This window comes from Gastrolobium bilobum, unplaced genomic scaffold, assembly GCF_033153095.1.
Source record: "Gastrolobium bilobum isolate Gb01-03AN ecotype WA unplaced genomic scaffold, APGP_CSIRO_Gbil_v1 utg23025, whole genome shotgun sequence".
NCBI classification, from domain to species: domain Eukaryota; kingdom Viridiplantae; phylum Streptophyta; class Magnoliopsida; order Fabales; family Fabaceae; genus Gastrolobium; species Gastrolobium bilobum.
The window spans coordinates 130,230-144,864 of NW_026895869.1; the positions used below are offsets into that span (position 1 = coordinate 130,230).

The 14,635-nt window shown below is 34.8% G+C and overlaps 1 protein-coding gene across 1 annotated transcript; it reads left to right on the forward strand.

Annotated features, from left to right (window-relative positions):
• Positions 1 to 1,202: 1,202 nt before the first annotated feature.
• Positions 1,203 to 5,059, forward strand: LOC133296511 (uncharacterized). The gene is made up of 6 exons (XM_061495510.1): positions 1,203 to 1,317; positions 1,504 to 1,942; positions 2,016 to 2,362; positions 2,476 to 3,022; positions 3,124 to 3,779; positions 3,891 to 5,059. Exons 1-6 carry the CDS (start codon positions 1,203 to 1,205, stop codon positions 5,057 to 5,059), a joined length of 3,273 nt encoding a protein of 1,090 aa, XP_061351494.1.
• The last annotated feature ends 9,576 nt before the right edge of the window (positions 5,060 to 14,635 follow it).

Genomic DNA, 14,635 nt, shown 5'->3' on the forward strand with positions numbered 1-14,635 from the left:
GACCTAATTTGAATAAAACACCAAAGTTTATGCATTTTGCGCATGATGAAAACATGTTGCCTACATCATACAGCAGTGAACTTACACCATCTATAATGTCTGCTTCACTTAGTGACATAAGAAATGGTATTATTACTTTTATCAAATTGACTTTTTTGAGATTTGTTTGTATTGTGATTTTTCAAACAAATTTGATTATTGTTGAGTACTTTCATGTAATTATGCAAGCTAATTCCTCAAGTCAAAAAAAAGATGCAAGACTGTTAAGGAGGACTTTAATCTTAGAAAAGCGATCTGCGAAGTTAACACAAAATGTCTTTTATGGAAATGCTTCTATGAACATGGTGCCTATATCAAACAGCAGTGAAGTTACACCGTCTAGAATGTCTGCAGCACTTACCGACATAACAAATGGTATTATTTCTTTTATCAAATTCACTTTTTTGAGATTGGTTGTATTGTGATTTTCGAAACAAGTTTGATTCTTTTGAGTACTTTCATGAAATTATGCAAGCTCATTCCTCAAGTCAAAAAAAAGATGCAAGACTGTTAACGAGGACTTTAATCTTAGAAAAGCAATCTGCGAAGTTGACACAAAATGTCTTTCATGGAAATGCTTCTATGAACATGGTGCCTATATCAAAAGCAGTGAACTTACACCATCTACAATGTCTTCAGGACTTACCAACATAACAAATGGTATTATTTCTTTTATCAAATTGACTTTTTTGAGATTTGGTTGTATTGTGATTTTCGAAACAAGTATGATTATTTTTGAGAACTTTCATGAAATTATGCAAGCTCATTCCTCAAGTCAAAAAAAAGATGCAAGACTGTTAAGGAGGACTTTAATCTTAGAAAAGCGATCTGCGAAGTTGACACAAAATGTCTTGCAGAAAAATGCTTCTATGAACAGTAGTTGTCGTACCCAACTAGGTATGCTTCATTTTTTTAATCCAATATGAAGTATTTACATTATTAATATTGCATTAAACGTGCACTAATTGTTTTGGTTTTCGTACAAGGTGATAATTGCGAGGCGCCAACCAATGTGTTCGATGATAGAATTATCGAAAACAGTATAACCAATTTATCTACTCCTACATCAGATACAATGTATTCTATCTTTTGTACCTATGAATTTTGTATTTTTTTAAGACAATTTTGCTAACATTATTTTTTTTATTTATTGTAGCCCTACCATGAGTACGGTTAATAGTTCCAAGCTATTGGGAACTATTCGCTCACTTGAATCAAGCTTTAATAATGCTTCGGTTGAAGTCGATAAAGTCAACCACAGTCCTCCTATTAGCAATGGTTAGAAACACTTACATGCTACTTTATTTCTTGCATAACTTATAGACATGTCATATTTCTTTATTAATATCACTATATTCAAATAATTTATTATTCCAAGACTACATTATATGAAACATAATAATCTTTAATTGTTGGAAATTTGTTTGAATTGTGCAACACTAAATATTTATTCATTGTTTTTAGATTATTCAGATATTGGTGATGTCGCTTTCTCTTGTGTGCACTGTGGAGCATTGTTGTGGTACGCCAAAAGAAATAGAAAAAATAGACAAACTCAAAATCCAGAGTTTAGCCTATGTTGCATGAACGGCAAAGTCGATCTTCCTCTACTAAAAACAGCACCAGACACTTTGGTACAACTTCATAATAATGTTGATGAGAGAAGCAAGCATTTCTTACGTAATATTAGAGCTTACAACATGATTTTCTCATTCACTTCCTTCGGAGGCAAGGTTGATCGTTCTGTTAACAATGGAAGTACTCCTTATGTTTTCAAAGTTGGTGGACAAGTACATCACTTAGTGGGAAGTCTTCTTCCAGTGGACAATACTACACCAAAGTTTGCTCAACTATACATATATGACACTGACAACGAAATGGGTAATAGGATGAATTGTCTAAGGTATGTTCTTACATCTACATATTGGTTTCCTTTTGATCAAGACTGTGAATAAATTTTATTCTAATTTTTGTAGGAACTGTGATAAAGCTGAAAATTTAGATACAGAAATTGTTTCTTCATTGCAAAAAATGGTGGATGACAACAACGTTATTGCACAATCATTTCGTTGTGCAAGAGATCGTTACAAAAAAGGAGATTTTAATGGACTAAAAATGAGGCTAATTCGAAAGAGGGATAAGGATGGCAGAACTTATAATCTTCCAACTGCATCAGAAATTGCTGCTTTGGTAGTTGGAGACATTGATAGTTCTATTGGTGATAGAGACATAATATTAGAAACTCAATCTGGAACATTGAAACGAATAGATGTGAAGCATCCTTTGTATCTCGCACTGCAATATCCATTGTTGTTTTCGTATGGTGAAGATGGGTATAGAGAAGATGTTAATTTCAAATCTTCCGAGCATTCAAATAAGAGGACTAGGACTACTGTAAGCATAAGGGAACATTTGTGTTAGATGTTTGTACTGTAGAATTTCAAAAACGAGGACTGCCTCATGCCCACATTCTTCTATTTCTACATCCGCATGATAAACCATCTACTGCAAGTGACATTGATTCCCTTATCTCTACGGAAATTCCAAATCCAAATGATAATCCTGCACTTCATGAAGTTGTTAACAATTTTATGATACATGGTCCATATGGTGTGGCAAACCTGAAATCCACTTGCATGCATGGTGGGAAGTGTACCAAACGTTTCCCCAAAAAATTCTTACCTGGAACTACAATTGATGAAGAAGGTTTTCCTCATTACAAAAGGAGATATGATGGTATAACAGTAAACAAAAAAGGAGTACATCTCGATAGTCGGTATGTTGTCCCATATAATGCCAAATTGCTTTTGAAGTATCAAGCTCATATGAATGTAGAATATACTTGCCAGAGTATAGCTATAAAATATCTATTCAAGTACATTCACAAGGGCAACGACCGAGTTACAGCAACTTTTCACCATTCTCCTACAAACAGTCAAACAACGTCATCTACAGATGAAATCAAAATGTTTTATGACTGTAGGTATGAGCAAACTATTACATCGTCACTTCATCTAACTTTGTATGCAACAATGTTTTAATTACTAAATAATTCACTCTGTGTTCTAACTATTCTTAATGTAGATATATTTCTTCATGTGAAGCGGTTTGGAGAATCCTTGGCTTTGAGATTCATTCTAGATATCCTCTAGTACAAAGGCTGTCATTCCACCTTCCTGATCAAAAATTTGTTGTCTTTAAAGATGATAGCTCAATTTCTGAGGTTATGACAAATGCTATGGAGAAAAAATCAATGTTTGAAGCATGGATGGAGGCTAACAATAAGTATGATGAAGGCAGAGGTTTAACATATCCAGAATTTCCAACCAAATTTGTCTACCAAGAAAACAACCATGAATGGCATCCTAGAAAAAGAGGATTTTCTATTGGAAGATTAACTCATGTTCCGCCAAAGAATAGAGATGATTACTACCTAAGAATGTTGTTGAATACTCAAAAAGGTTGTAAAAATTATGAAGATTTGAGAATTGTTAGTGGTGTCATTTTTCCTACATTCAAAGAAGCTTGCTATTCCTTAGGTTTCTTGGACGATGACAAAGAATACATTGATGCAATTAAAGAAGCAAGCTTTTGGGCATCCGGACATTATATAAGAAGACTATTTGCTTTGCTGTTGTTTTGCAACAATATGAGTAGACCTAAATATGTATGGGAACAATGTTGGAAATTATTATCCGATGATATCTTATATCAGCAACGAAAGAACATGAACCGCCAAGGTATGTTTAAATTATTCATCCTTTGTTATTTGAAAATATCAAAATTCCGTATATGAATATCTTGATTCCGAAATTTTCCATTATTTTTTATTTACTCATGATGATATGCAGATTTGGTAATGACCGATGAACAGATTAAAAATGTTTCTCTTGCTGAAATTGAAAGTTGCTTACAGAGTAATGGGAAAAGTCTGTGTAATTATCCTACAATGCCATGTCCCACTGGTGAATCTGTACTTCATGTAACTAATAAGTTGATACTTGATGAGTTATCTTATGATAGAAGTTTATTGGCAAAAGAGCATCAACATTTACTTGCAAGCCTAACAGAAGAGCAGCGCAATGTGTACCACAGAATCATGGAAGCAACATCTGCAAATAAAGGTGGATTCTTTTTTCTATATGGTTTTGGAGGCACGGGAAAGATTTTTATATGGAAAACATTATCTGCTGCTTTCAGATCAATAGGAGAGATTGTTCTTAATGTTGCTTCAAGCGGAATTGCGTCATTATTATTACCTGGAGGGAGAACTGCTCATTCTAGGATGTGCATACCTATTGACATCAGTGAAGATTCCATCTGCAACATTAAGCAGAATTCGCCTCAGGCTGAGTTACTGTCAAGAGCTAAATTAATCATTTGGGATGAAGCACCTATGGTTCATAAATTCTGTTTCGAAGCTTTGGATAGAACACTAAGAGACATTCTCCGTTTTTCAAATCAAAAAAGTTTTGAAACGTCGTTTGGTGGGAAAGTCGTTGTTCTAGGAGGTGATTTCAGACAGATCTTGTCCGTTATTCCTCACGGTGGAAGGCAAGAAATTGTACATGCAACAATAAATTCTTCACATCTATGGCATTATTGTCAAATGTTGACATTGACTAAAAACATGCGGCTGTATTCACAAGGTTCTAATAATGATGTCATGGAGATTAAAATGTTTTCTGAATGGCTTCTTGATGTTGGAGATGGCAAAGTTGGTGACAATGTTGATGGATACTCTACAATAAAAATCCCAGATGAAATCTTGATCAATGATTGCAATGATCCAATCTCTGCTTTAGTAGAATTTGCCTATCCAAATCTTTTGAAAAATATGCTTAATGCATCTTTCTTCCAAGAACGGGCAATCTTAACACCAACATTAGCGGATGTCTCCATGTTAAATGAGTACTTAATGTCAAAAATTCCAGAAGAAGAGAAGGTATACCTTAGTTTAGATAGTATTTGTAAAGCGGAAGGGAATAATAATGTTGAGGAAGAAGCATTTCCTCCATAAATACTTAACACTTTCTCTGGAACTGGACTTCCTAACCATAAATTGACACTCAAGAAAGGAGTACCAGTTATGCTTCTGAGAAACATAGATCAATCAAGAGGCTTGTGCAATGGGACAAGATTGATTACTACAAAACTTGCTTAACATGTTATTGACGGAAAAGTGGTTTCAGGAAATAACATAGGTGAGATGGTGTTGATTCCAAGGATGAATTTGAGTCCTTCGAATAACACATTCCCTATAAAGTTTGAACGCAGGCAATTTCCATTGGTTGTTTCCTTTGCCATGACAATAAACAAGAGTCAAGGTCAAACTTTATCTCATGTAGGAATTTATCTTCCAAGACCAGTTTTTACTCATGGCCAATTGTATGTGGCTCTCTCCAGGGTGAAAAGTAAGAAGGGATTAAAGCTTCTCATACTTGACGATCATGACTCAGTTGCAAATAATACAACAAATATTGTATTCCAAGAAATTTTCCAAAGGTTGACATAAATTAGTGTGTCTTATTTGTAAAACTATTATACATTACTACTGCACGAGATCTGACCATGTTTGAGGTAGCTACTTATATCTGTACCACTTAAGTTTTATCTCTTTTAAATATTATTGAAATTCCTCACTATAGATCATACCTGCTTACGTTAATCAATGGTTATGTTTTGGCAGAGAAAACTTTGTTGTTCATAATGATGTGCATAGAATGGAGACACAATATCTGTCAGGGCTATTTATAACTCAACATGAGGCCGAGTTTAATTTAGGAGATTTAATTATGCATCACAGTGATGTTTGAAGTTTTGGAGAATTCTCAATTGTTGTTCCTGATATATTTGAGAGCATTGTGACCTTATTATCTATTACTCATTTGAACATGTAAGTTTTTATTTTCTTACTATTTGTAATTATTTTATCTTTTTGTCTGTGTTTATTATAATCTAAAGATTTGTTATTATCACTGTGAAATGATTTGTATTTGTTTCTTAATGACAGGTTAAATATAAAACTTGAAAAATTATGGATGCACATTGTTGAATATTAATCCACAATGTTGGTTGTTCTACTCTATTTTCTTTTTGCTTGCCATGCTTCTTAATGTACAATGCATGTCTATTATTTTTGCTTTCCAAAAAATATCAATTTTATTATTTTATTTTATTTTATTTTATATTTTTTACTAATCACCATCCCGTGCGAAGGCATGGGTCATATCCTAGTTAAGGATAAAATGTGAAGCTAGATCGGATTTTTTATAATTTAGAAAAAGTAAAATAAATAATTTCACTACGTTTATTGTAAATTTGGGATTTTACTTTTCCGTCACATCATATCAGTAAGTGTGGTTAAATAAACATGGCTAAACGTCCAATTTCTTGTAATGTGTACACTATATGTTTGACAAAAAAATAAAAAATGAGGAATCACTCTTTGGATGGTTGTGTTCAATAAAGTGTGAATTTCGTTTTGTGAATAGTTTAGGTGTGACCCTCCATCTCTTTGATAGAGGGATATATTTGCTCTTCAATTTTAAACATGTGAATGAGATAAAAAAAAAAAATGTGCTTGATATGATCCCCTTCTTATGTGCAGACCGCATGGACAAGAAAACAGTGCATTATGTTTGAGAAACAATTGATGGTCATCAAGATTTTATGAATGGTTGTATAAACTTTAAAGACTGTCATGCGATCCATCATGTGTTTTTCTTTGTGACGTTATTAATAATCATCACATTTTTGCTTCTGAATTTGAATATTTGTATTAATCTGAGCTTCCTCGCTTGTGCCCTTTCCATATGTAATAACATGTTGACTTGGGGTTTAGGAAATAAAGGGGTCTATGAACATAAGACGGTTTGAATTGAGTTTAAGGTTAATGATTGCATTAGACATTATTATCACTCAACTTTACCTGTCCTTGTGATTTTCAAATTTATACATATGTATTTGAACCAGTCTCATTATTTATTTTTTGACTTTGAGTCCTCATTTTTGGTGTGTTGAGTAAGAACCTGCACCACTAAATTAGAAATTTAAATAATTTAATTATGAGTTTAGGAAATAACTCTACAATTGACTTTGGATAAATATAGAAAGATTAGAATAATTATCGAGAAGGTCAAATAATGCTTAAATCGCTTTTCTGAGAAAAGTGCAGATACCAATTTTGCTTCGCGGTATAAATGTGTACCTGTGAAGTATTTCAAAAAATTATAATAAAAATATAATTATTCCTAGAAAAATATCTAGGTCAAGAATATCAAATTTGGGATAAAAATAATAAGCAGTGATGTCAAAACTAATACCGGCTATTTTGCAGTATAAAACGCGTACGGATGAAGTGTCTCGAAAAATTATAATAAAAATATGATAATTTCTAGAAAAATATCTAGGTTAAGAATATAAAATTTGATAGAAAAATAATTAGCAGAGCTATTAGAACTAATATTATTGATTAGTGGGCACAATTATATAAATAGCTAAAGGGCATAAAACCCTAGGTTATATCAGAAAATCTGTGCAGCCCTTTTTTTTCTCAAACCTTGAACATTCTCTCCACCACTCTCAAGAAAGATTGTGCCTTTCTCCATGGAAGTTCACAAAGAACACACTTTTATGCTTCATTCTTCTTCTTAATCCTCTAAACCCTTGAGAGCTTGTGATTAGTGAAAGAAAAATCCATTCTTGGGGAATTCAAGGTTCTATTTTGGGGGTGTTGTGGGGCTGTCCACTTGGGCTTAGGGTGTGGGAGCCAATATTTACACTCTTGGAAGCTTCAAGAACCAATTTTTGTGAAGAAAAGACCTACCTTTGAATGTGATTTTCGTGCACCACCAAGTCAGTAGCTTGGAGCATCTTCAAAGCACTCAAAGTTATCTTATTTTTCTGTTTTCAAAGGCCCTTAGGTAACCCTTCACCATTTCCTTTGTAAATTCATGAACAAAGCTTGTTTTGAGTCTTTTAAAAAGGGAAACTTTGATGATTCAAGTAAAAAGTTGTTAACTTCAATGTAATATGGTAGTTTGAACTTCTGTTTGTGGGTAAATCGAAGGTGGAAACCTTGGGAGGCCATTGGAGCTCGAATTATGCAGAAAAATTTCGCGTTCTGCACAGGTGGTAATCGATTACCTTAGAGTGGTAATTGATTACCATGAAGGGTAATCGATCACCCTCTATATGGTAATCGATTGCCTAGTGCAAATGTGACAGCAACACACTAGTTTGGTAAAATCGCAATATCTTGAGTTACAGAGCTCCAAATTGAATGAGGTTTGGACCTATATGAAGCTAACATATAGGGATACAATCCTACAAAATTTCAGATCCATTGGACAAGTGGATTGATCACGATTTGAGTTTTAAGTTGCTTCCTTACTGTGGAAAATTCCGTTAACTTACGAAAAACATAACTGGAGTTATACAAATCCGATTGAGACATAAAATATGTCGTTGGAAAGCTTGTGATATCTAATTTAACATAGTAAAATCTTAGAATTTTTGGTAAAGATTTGCAATGGAAGTTTTAAAAATGATAGAGACGGTTTGTGCTTGGAGGCTTTGGAAGAAGCTTGTAGTCACAAAAATTATTGATGAAAAGTTTGAGAACTTAGGCAAAATTTTGATGGGTATGCAAGATTTTGTGAAATGGAATTGTTGTGGGATTGTATAATTGAGTTGTTGAGTAATTGTATGAGTTAATTATAGGATTGTATGATGTGTGAAAGTGTTGAATTGAATTGAAAATCCTTGGGTATGCATCCATGAACAATTCGGCAATTCAAGGAGAAATAAGGATGGATGATTCAAAAACCATGTAATTGGTGTTGTATGGTTGTGAGATAAGTTTAAATAGGTTGTGTGTTGGTGTGACGCATGTGGATTGGAAGTGAAACCATTGGATGTTCCAAAGTGTTGAATTTTTGACCTAAAAGAAAAAAAGATTGGGAAAGTTGAGGTTGAGTGGTAATTCAATGAAGTTGAGGACTTGAATTGGTGTTGTGGTGAGCTTAGGAAACCATTAAGACATTGTAATAAAATTAACAACATGGTTAGGTATTTTGAGGCCAAATGACCGAACTTATGTATATGGGATTGGGAAATGTTTGCTTTCAAATTCAACTTGAGTTACAATTGTATTGATGATCCTTGTGTGGTCATTGTAGGTTGCCTCCCACGGACGTGAGCTTTGAACAATGAGCTTGGTTGATTGCCTTTGGTCCTTGACTAAAAGAATTGTGGTAGGTGTTTATGACAATTTGCATGAATACTTGAATAGCCAAGTGTATGGTTTTATGTGGTTCTAATTGATATGGGAATGACCTGTGTGTAGGCATTTTTGGTTGGACCAAGCTCGGTTGTACCTTCATTGGAGTTACCTAGAGAGAGAGTTTCAACAAGGTTATCCTTTGGTACTGGGGTTAATCTCCATGTGTGCTCAACCATGTCCCTTGGGGGTAGTGGTTGGAGGTTGTATGTCAAGAATGTAGTTGTAACATACTCATGCATTTATATATATAGGGTACATAGGATGTACCGTATCTCTGGCCAGTAGATAGTTGCCTTCGGATGTTACGGACTTCCACTGGATAGGTCTCCGTGAGGGAGTTCTAGTTGACCTGGGGTTATGGAGTTGTTATCCGTTGAGGAGCACTCTAGGAATGTCTCGGGTGTATTGGTGGTGGGTGCCTTGGTTGAAGTTCTGAGAACACTTCCTTGGATGAGAGCCCATAGGCTATATGCCGAGGCTAATAGGCCGGATGTTGTGTGGTTTTGGCTTTGACCATTCCAGCTGCATCGTATGTTTACTCCCTATGCATCCATACTTCACTAAATCTCTTGCTTTATCCCTCTTACATTGTTATGATGCATTGTTGATTTTACATCTGAGTGAGCCATTGGGCGGAGTAATCTCCAAAACCTCTGGGTTACTGAGATATATTTGTATATCTCACCCCGTGTTTGGGGCATTATTTCATGTGGTTGTACCGGGACCAGAGCTGTGGGCAAGAGGCCCATAGGATGAGCACTTGGAGATTAGAGGACTTTTTGCATTTTGAGGTCACTTTTGGCATAGGCTGGACTTAGGGCATGAACATTGCATATTGCTTTAGGATTATACATCTTGTTATATTTGTTCATGTCATATTTTGTCTAAGTCTAGTTGTTGATTTATTATGTTGTACTTTGGAGGATTTAATTGTATTATTTATCATTTGGAAGATTGTAAATTATGAATCATGGATCTTGTGTAATATTTAAAGCATGTATGTGATGAAAGGGCAATATGCCTATTTTAGATGATGATTATGTGTATGTTGAAAGAATGCATGCAAATGGATTAATGTGATTGAAATTATTTAAGTTTTGACAAAGTAAGTAATGAATTGTAAATTGAGGTAAATGATATAAATTTTGTGGGTTGTAAGAGCACCAAGGCATTGTTGGTCCTTGAGTGCCACCCTTGTCTATCAGGTACCATTTGATGATAATAACACACTTTTAATAAAAAGTGGGATAGGTTGAATAAACAAAGGAGGTGCCGTCGAAATTTATATAAAATGACAGTTTTTAGGCTAACTTTGAGAGAGCATATCTCCCTCTACAAATGTCCAATATAGACTTGCCATACATCATTTTGAAGATTGAGATGTCAACTATGTCGTGTCAAAAATTGGTAGCCATTGGAGTTGTGCGCAGACCAGTAGCGGCGTTTGAGTGAGGACTATCCAGAATGCCCTGCACATGGGGGCTGTCGGGTGGTAGTTTTGGAAAATTTATTTCTCCCTTAATTCTTGGTAAAATTAGGCCTATGATATGTCAAATTTAATCTTAAGGTGTCTAGTATACTTTATAAAATTTTTAGAGGAATTGGTGTAGTAGTTTGTTCAGAATCGTAGAAATGGTAGGGTATGTTTGGTGCCCTGTTTGAGGTTGGCTGGCAGTTTGAGAACCACGTCTGTACGACTCCCGTCAAAGTTGTTGTGAAAAACCTTATAATCAATGGCTTATCGATTCCTTTGATATATATTGCCATATCAAAGACATCAAGGTGGACCTGAGGGTTCTGACTTCCATCGTATTTTGGCAACTCTACCAAGTTAAGGTTATCCGGGAAAGGTGCGTCAACGATCTCGTCTACGAAGGGACAATTGTTATATTATCCCTTTCGATATTTCTCCTATGAATACCAGTGACATCTTGACTCCTAGAGATCAGATTTTGATCTCTTTCCACCATTATTTCAGGCTGATCATACTCGGCTCTCCTACTTCTACCAATTCTACTATCTCAGTGGGCATTTTCTCTGCTAGCATTATCTCAGATGGGCCTATTAAAGTTATCCCTTCCATATTCTCTACCGAGGTGCCTACCTCGGTTGTGCTTATCTGGTGTTCTTTTTTGGTCAACTCTATCATCTCGGTAAATACGTTCTTCCCGAGCTCTATTTCCTTCATCAAGGTTTCTTCCTCCATCACGGTCATTTCTACCGCGCTCCTAGGTTAGCTCATGTACCCTACTGGGAGATTCTGCTCTCTGCAAATTACCCAGGATCTGAGCTGTTGCGTGATTTGGATCCGAATTTCTTGCCTGGAGCAATCTTGTTTCTAGGTCTCGGATCCTCTGGGGATCTTCCTGTCGGATTTGGGCCTTTTCCTGCCGATGAAACTGGTTACGCTTATTCGTTTCTTTGATCCTTTATAGCAGGGCATTGATCGCGCTGTGAGCAATGCGCTGATCCACATTTGTCTCAGGTGGTACTTGCAACGCATCTGGCTGCACTTCTCGAGCGTCTACACCTCGGATTGGTAGATAGTTCACCGCCAGAGTCAATGCCGAGTCAGAATGTACATCACTCACACGAACAACATTATAGTCAACCACCTGTTGATTATTATGATTAACTTCATTCCTCAGTATTTCCTCCATCACTACGTCTTGTGGCAACCCAAGATGCGACGAAGGTGGCTGCTGATAACCACTTCTCTTGATTGCCATGGTAATCGCGGGAATAGAAATTTATGGTCCCCACAATCGGCACCAATGTTCTGTCTGTATGAAAGAGATGTCTAGCCCAAGGCTAGTAGATTAATATATTACCGGACTCTCTCTTTAAGGTATCTATGAAGTAGATCTCTAGAGAAGGAAGGTCATTGTACACAACTAATAACGACGTAAGCCAATGAGGTGGTGTGTGTTCACTGTGACAACGTAATAGTAAGAGAGAGATTAGGTCATACCTATATAGGCTTTGCCTCCTATTTTTAGAGTTTTACCTGTGGATATATGAGTTTTGGGCCTTTTATTCGCAAGCTCAATTGTCCTCTTGTACAACTATCATGTAATTGCTCTTTGTTGGGCCTTTAGATATATGAGCCTTATGTAGGTCCATAACAGGAACAAACTATAATTTACAGAAAAAATTAAATGAAAAATCAAAGAGATATTAACCAAAGTTCGAATCAGAGATATCGACGAAGTGTGAAGGCGAGACGTGTAATTGAGTAGGTCTCTAAGGCGACATGGCCGATATCTTTCCTGAAAGTGCGCGGCTGAGTAAGGCGATGTTGGTGGCCATTTTTTTCGACGACTCACTGGTTCTTCTCACAGTGGTTGTTAGGAATGTACTCTGCTAGAGAGTGGCTGTCGACGCCATCCACCGCTAGGAGTATGTGGCAGTGATTGAAGAGAGCAGCCATCGACAACTAAATATTGGATTGGATCGGAAAAATAAATTATTGTTTTAATTTGAGAGGAGTAGGGGTGTACATGAGTTAGGCTAACCTACATAAGCCTACGACCTAACCTATATTAGGCCAGACTTGGCCTATTATAAATAGTAAAATAGAACAGACTTAGACTTTAAAAAAAACCTATTTAAAAAAACCTCTCAGAGGAGTATATAAGTGGTTTATTATACTTTTGCACTCAAACCCCAAATTGGGAAAATTTTAATTTCAAGTATGAGAAGAGTTTTACAGGGTTGTACAAATTTTTTCAATCCCTTTATCCTAATTTTTAAAACTCACAAATAATGGGAATGTAGGAAGAGATTATACTTACTACTGAAATTTTTTGCAACTCTTACTATTAAACTAATCACTGTTGATTTTCGTCAATCTAACGATTAGAATTTATTAATAAGTGTACCCAATAAATTATAACTGTTAGATTGACGAAAATCAAAGATGATTAGTTTATTAGTAAGAGTTGTAAAATTTTGAAGTAGTAAGTATAACCATCCTCGGGAATGTATAAGCAAAACCTTCATCTTCCTCTTCCTTTCTAATATTGACTCCCAAAGACGCCTTAATGGAAGTAAAGGAAAGAATATTTGATTGTCACTAATCTTAATACACAACAATTATTGATATGAATTTGGGCCCCAAAAATGTCACTAAAGGTCCAGAATTTTACTATCTAGACATAAACTTTATAAAGAAGATGTAAAGCTACGAGTATGACACTTTTTTTTTTGTTACGGTGTCATTTGCACACATCACTCCCTTGGCAACAACGTTATTCCTAGTGCACAATGATCTACTACCCTCAAAGGTATCTCTTTCATAGATACATGAGAGATAGCCTTTAGATCAAAGATAAATCCATTAGTATCTGATTAGACATATTTATCCACTAGATTGAACAAGTTTTATTTTTTATTTTTATTCTTTTTGCTTACTGTTGTAAGTTTTCAACATATTTATACTTTTTTTTGTCATCATAATCTATTTTTTTTATTTAGGCATATTTTGTTTTTGGTTTTTTTGTCTTTTTTATTAGTGTTATAATTTTCCAACATATCTAAACTTGTTTCTATTTTTTTTTTTAAGAAGGATAAAATAAGCAGTTTAATTTAATTTCTAACAATTTTAAGAATGAATTTAGATAAAAAAAGCATATGAAATGAATGATTAATAAAAAATATAATTGTATAAGTAGTTCAAAACAAAAATATGAGAAGATTTCTTAATTTTTTCCAATACTAAAGGAGGAGAGACGAGAATTGGGAGTGTATTCTTTCATATTAAAAAAATATGACATAATTACCAAGAAAAAAAATGATATAATTAAATGAAGGGAAAACTTCACCATTACCCTTGTGGTTTGCTTCAGAATCACCTATGCCGCTGAGATTTTTTTTATCACATATATCTCTGTGCTTTGTAAAAAATAAAAAATCGCAGGGGTATATGTGATAAAAAACATACTCTTTTACAAATCACAGGAACATATGTGATAAAAAAAATAACAGGAGCATAGGTGATTCTGAAGCAAACCACGTGGGCATTGGTGAATTTTCCCTTAAATGGAAAATCTTAACTATAGGGGAACAGATCCACTTACCACCAAAAAAGTTTACAACCTTTACAACCAACGTAATCACCGTTGATTTCCGTCAATCTAACGGTTATCATTTATTAGAATTAATAATTAATTAATAAATGCGACCAAATAATTTCTAATAAATGATATTAGATTGACGGAAATCAACGGTGATTACGTTGGTTGTAAATGTTGTAAACTTTTTTGGTGGTAATTGGATCCATTCCCTAGAAAGATAGATAGATCAATAGTA

Bases quoted from the DNA above. Each gene is read 5' to 3' on its own strand.
- LOC133296511 (XM_061495510.1), top strand. From the start codon at position 1,203: ATGAGTACGGTTAATAGTTCCAAGCTATTGGGAACTATTCGCTCACTT. The intron at 1,318-1,503 runs GTTAGAAACACT...CATTGTTTTTAG, and splicing joins CAGTCCTCCTATTAGCAATG to ATTATTCAGATATTGGTGAT. The intron at 3,780-3,890 runs GTATGTTTAAAT...GATGATATGCAG, and splicing joins AAAGAACATGAACCGCCAAG to ATTTGGTAATGACCGATGAA.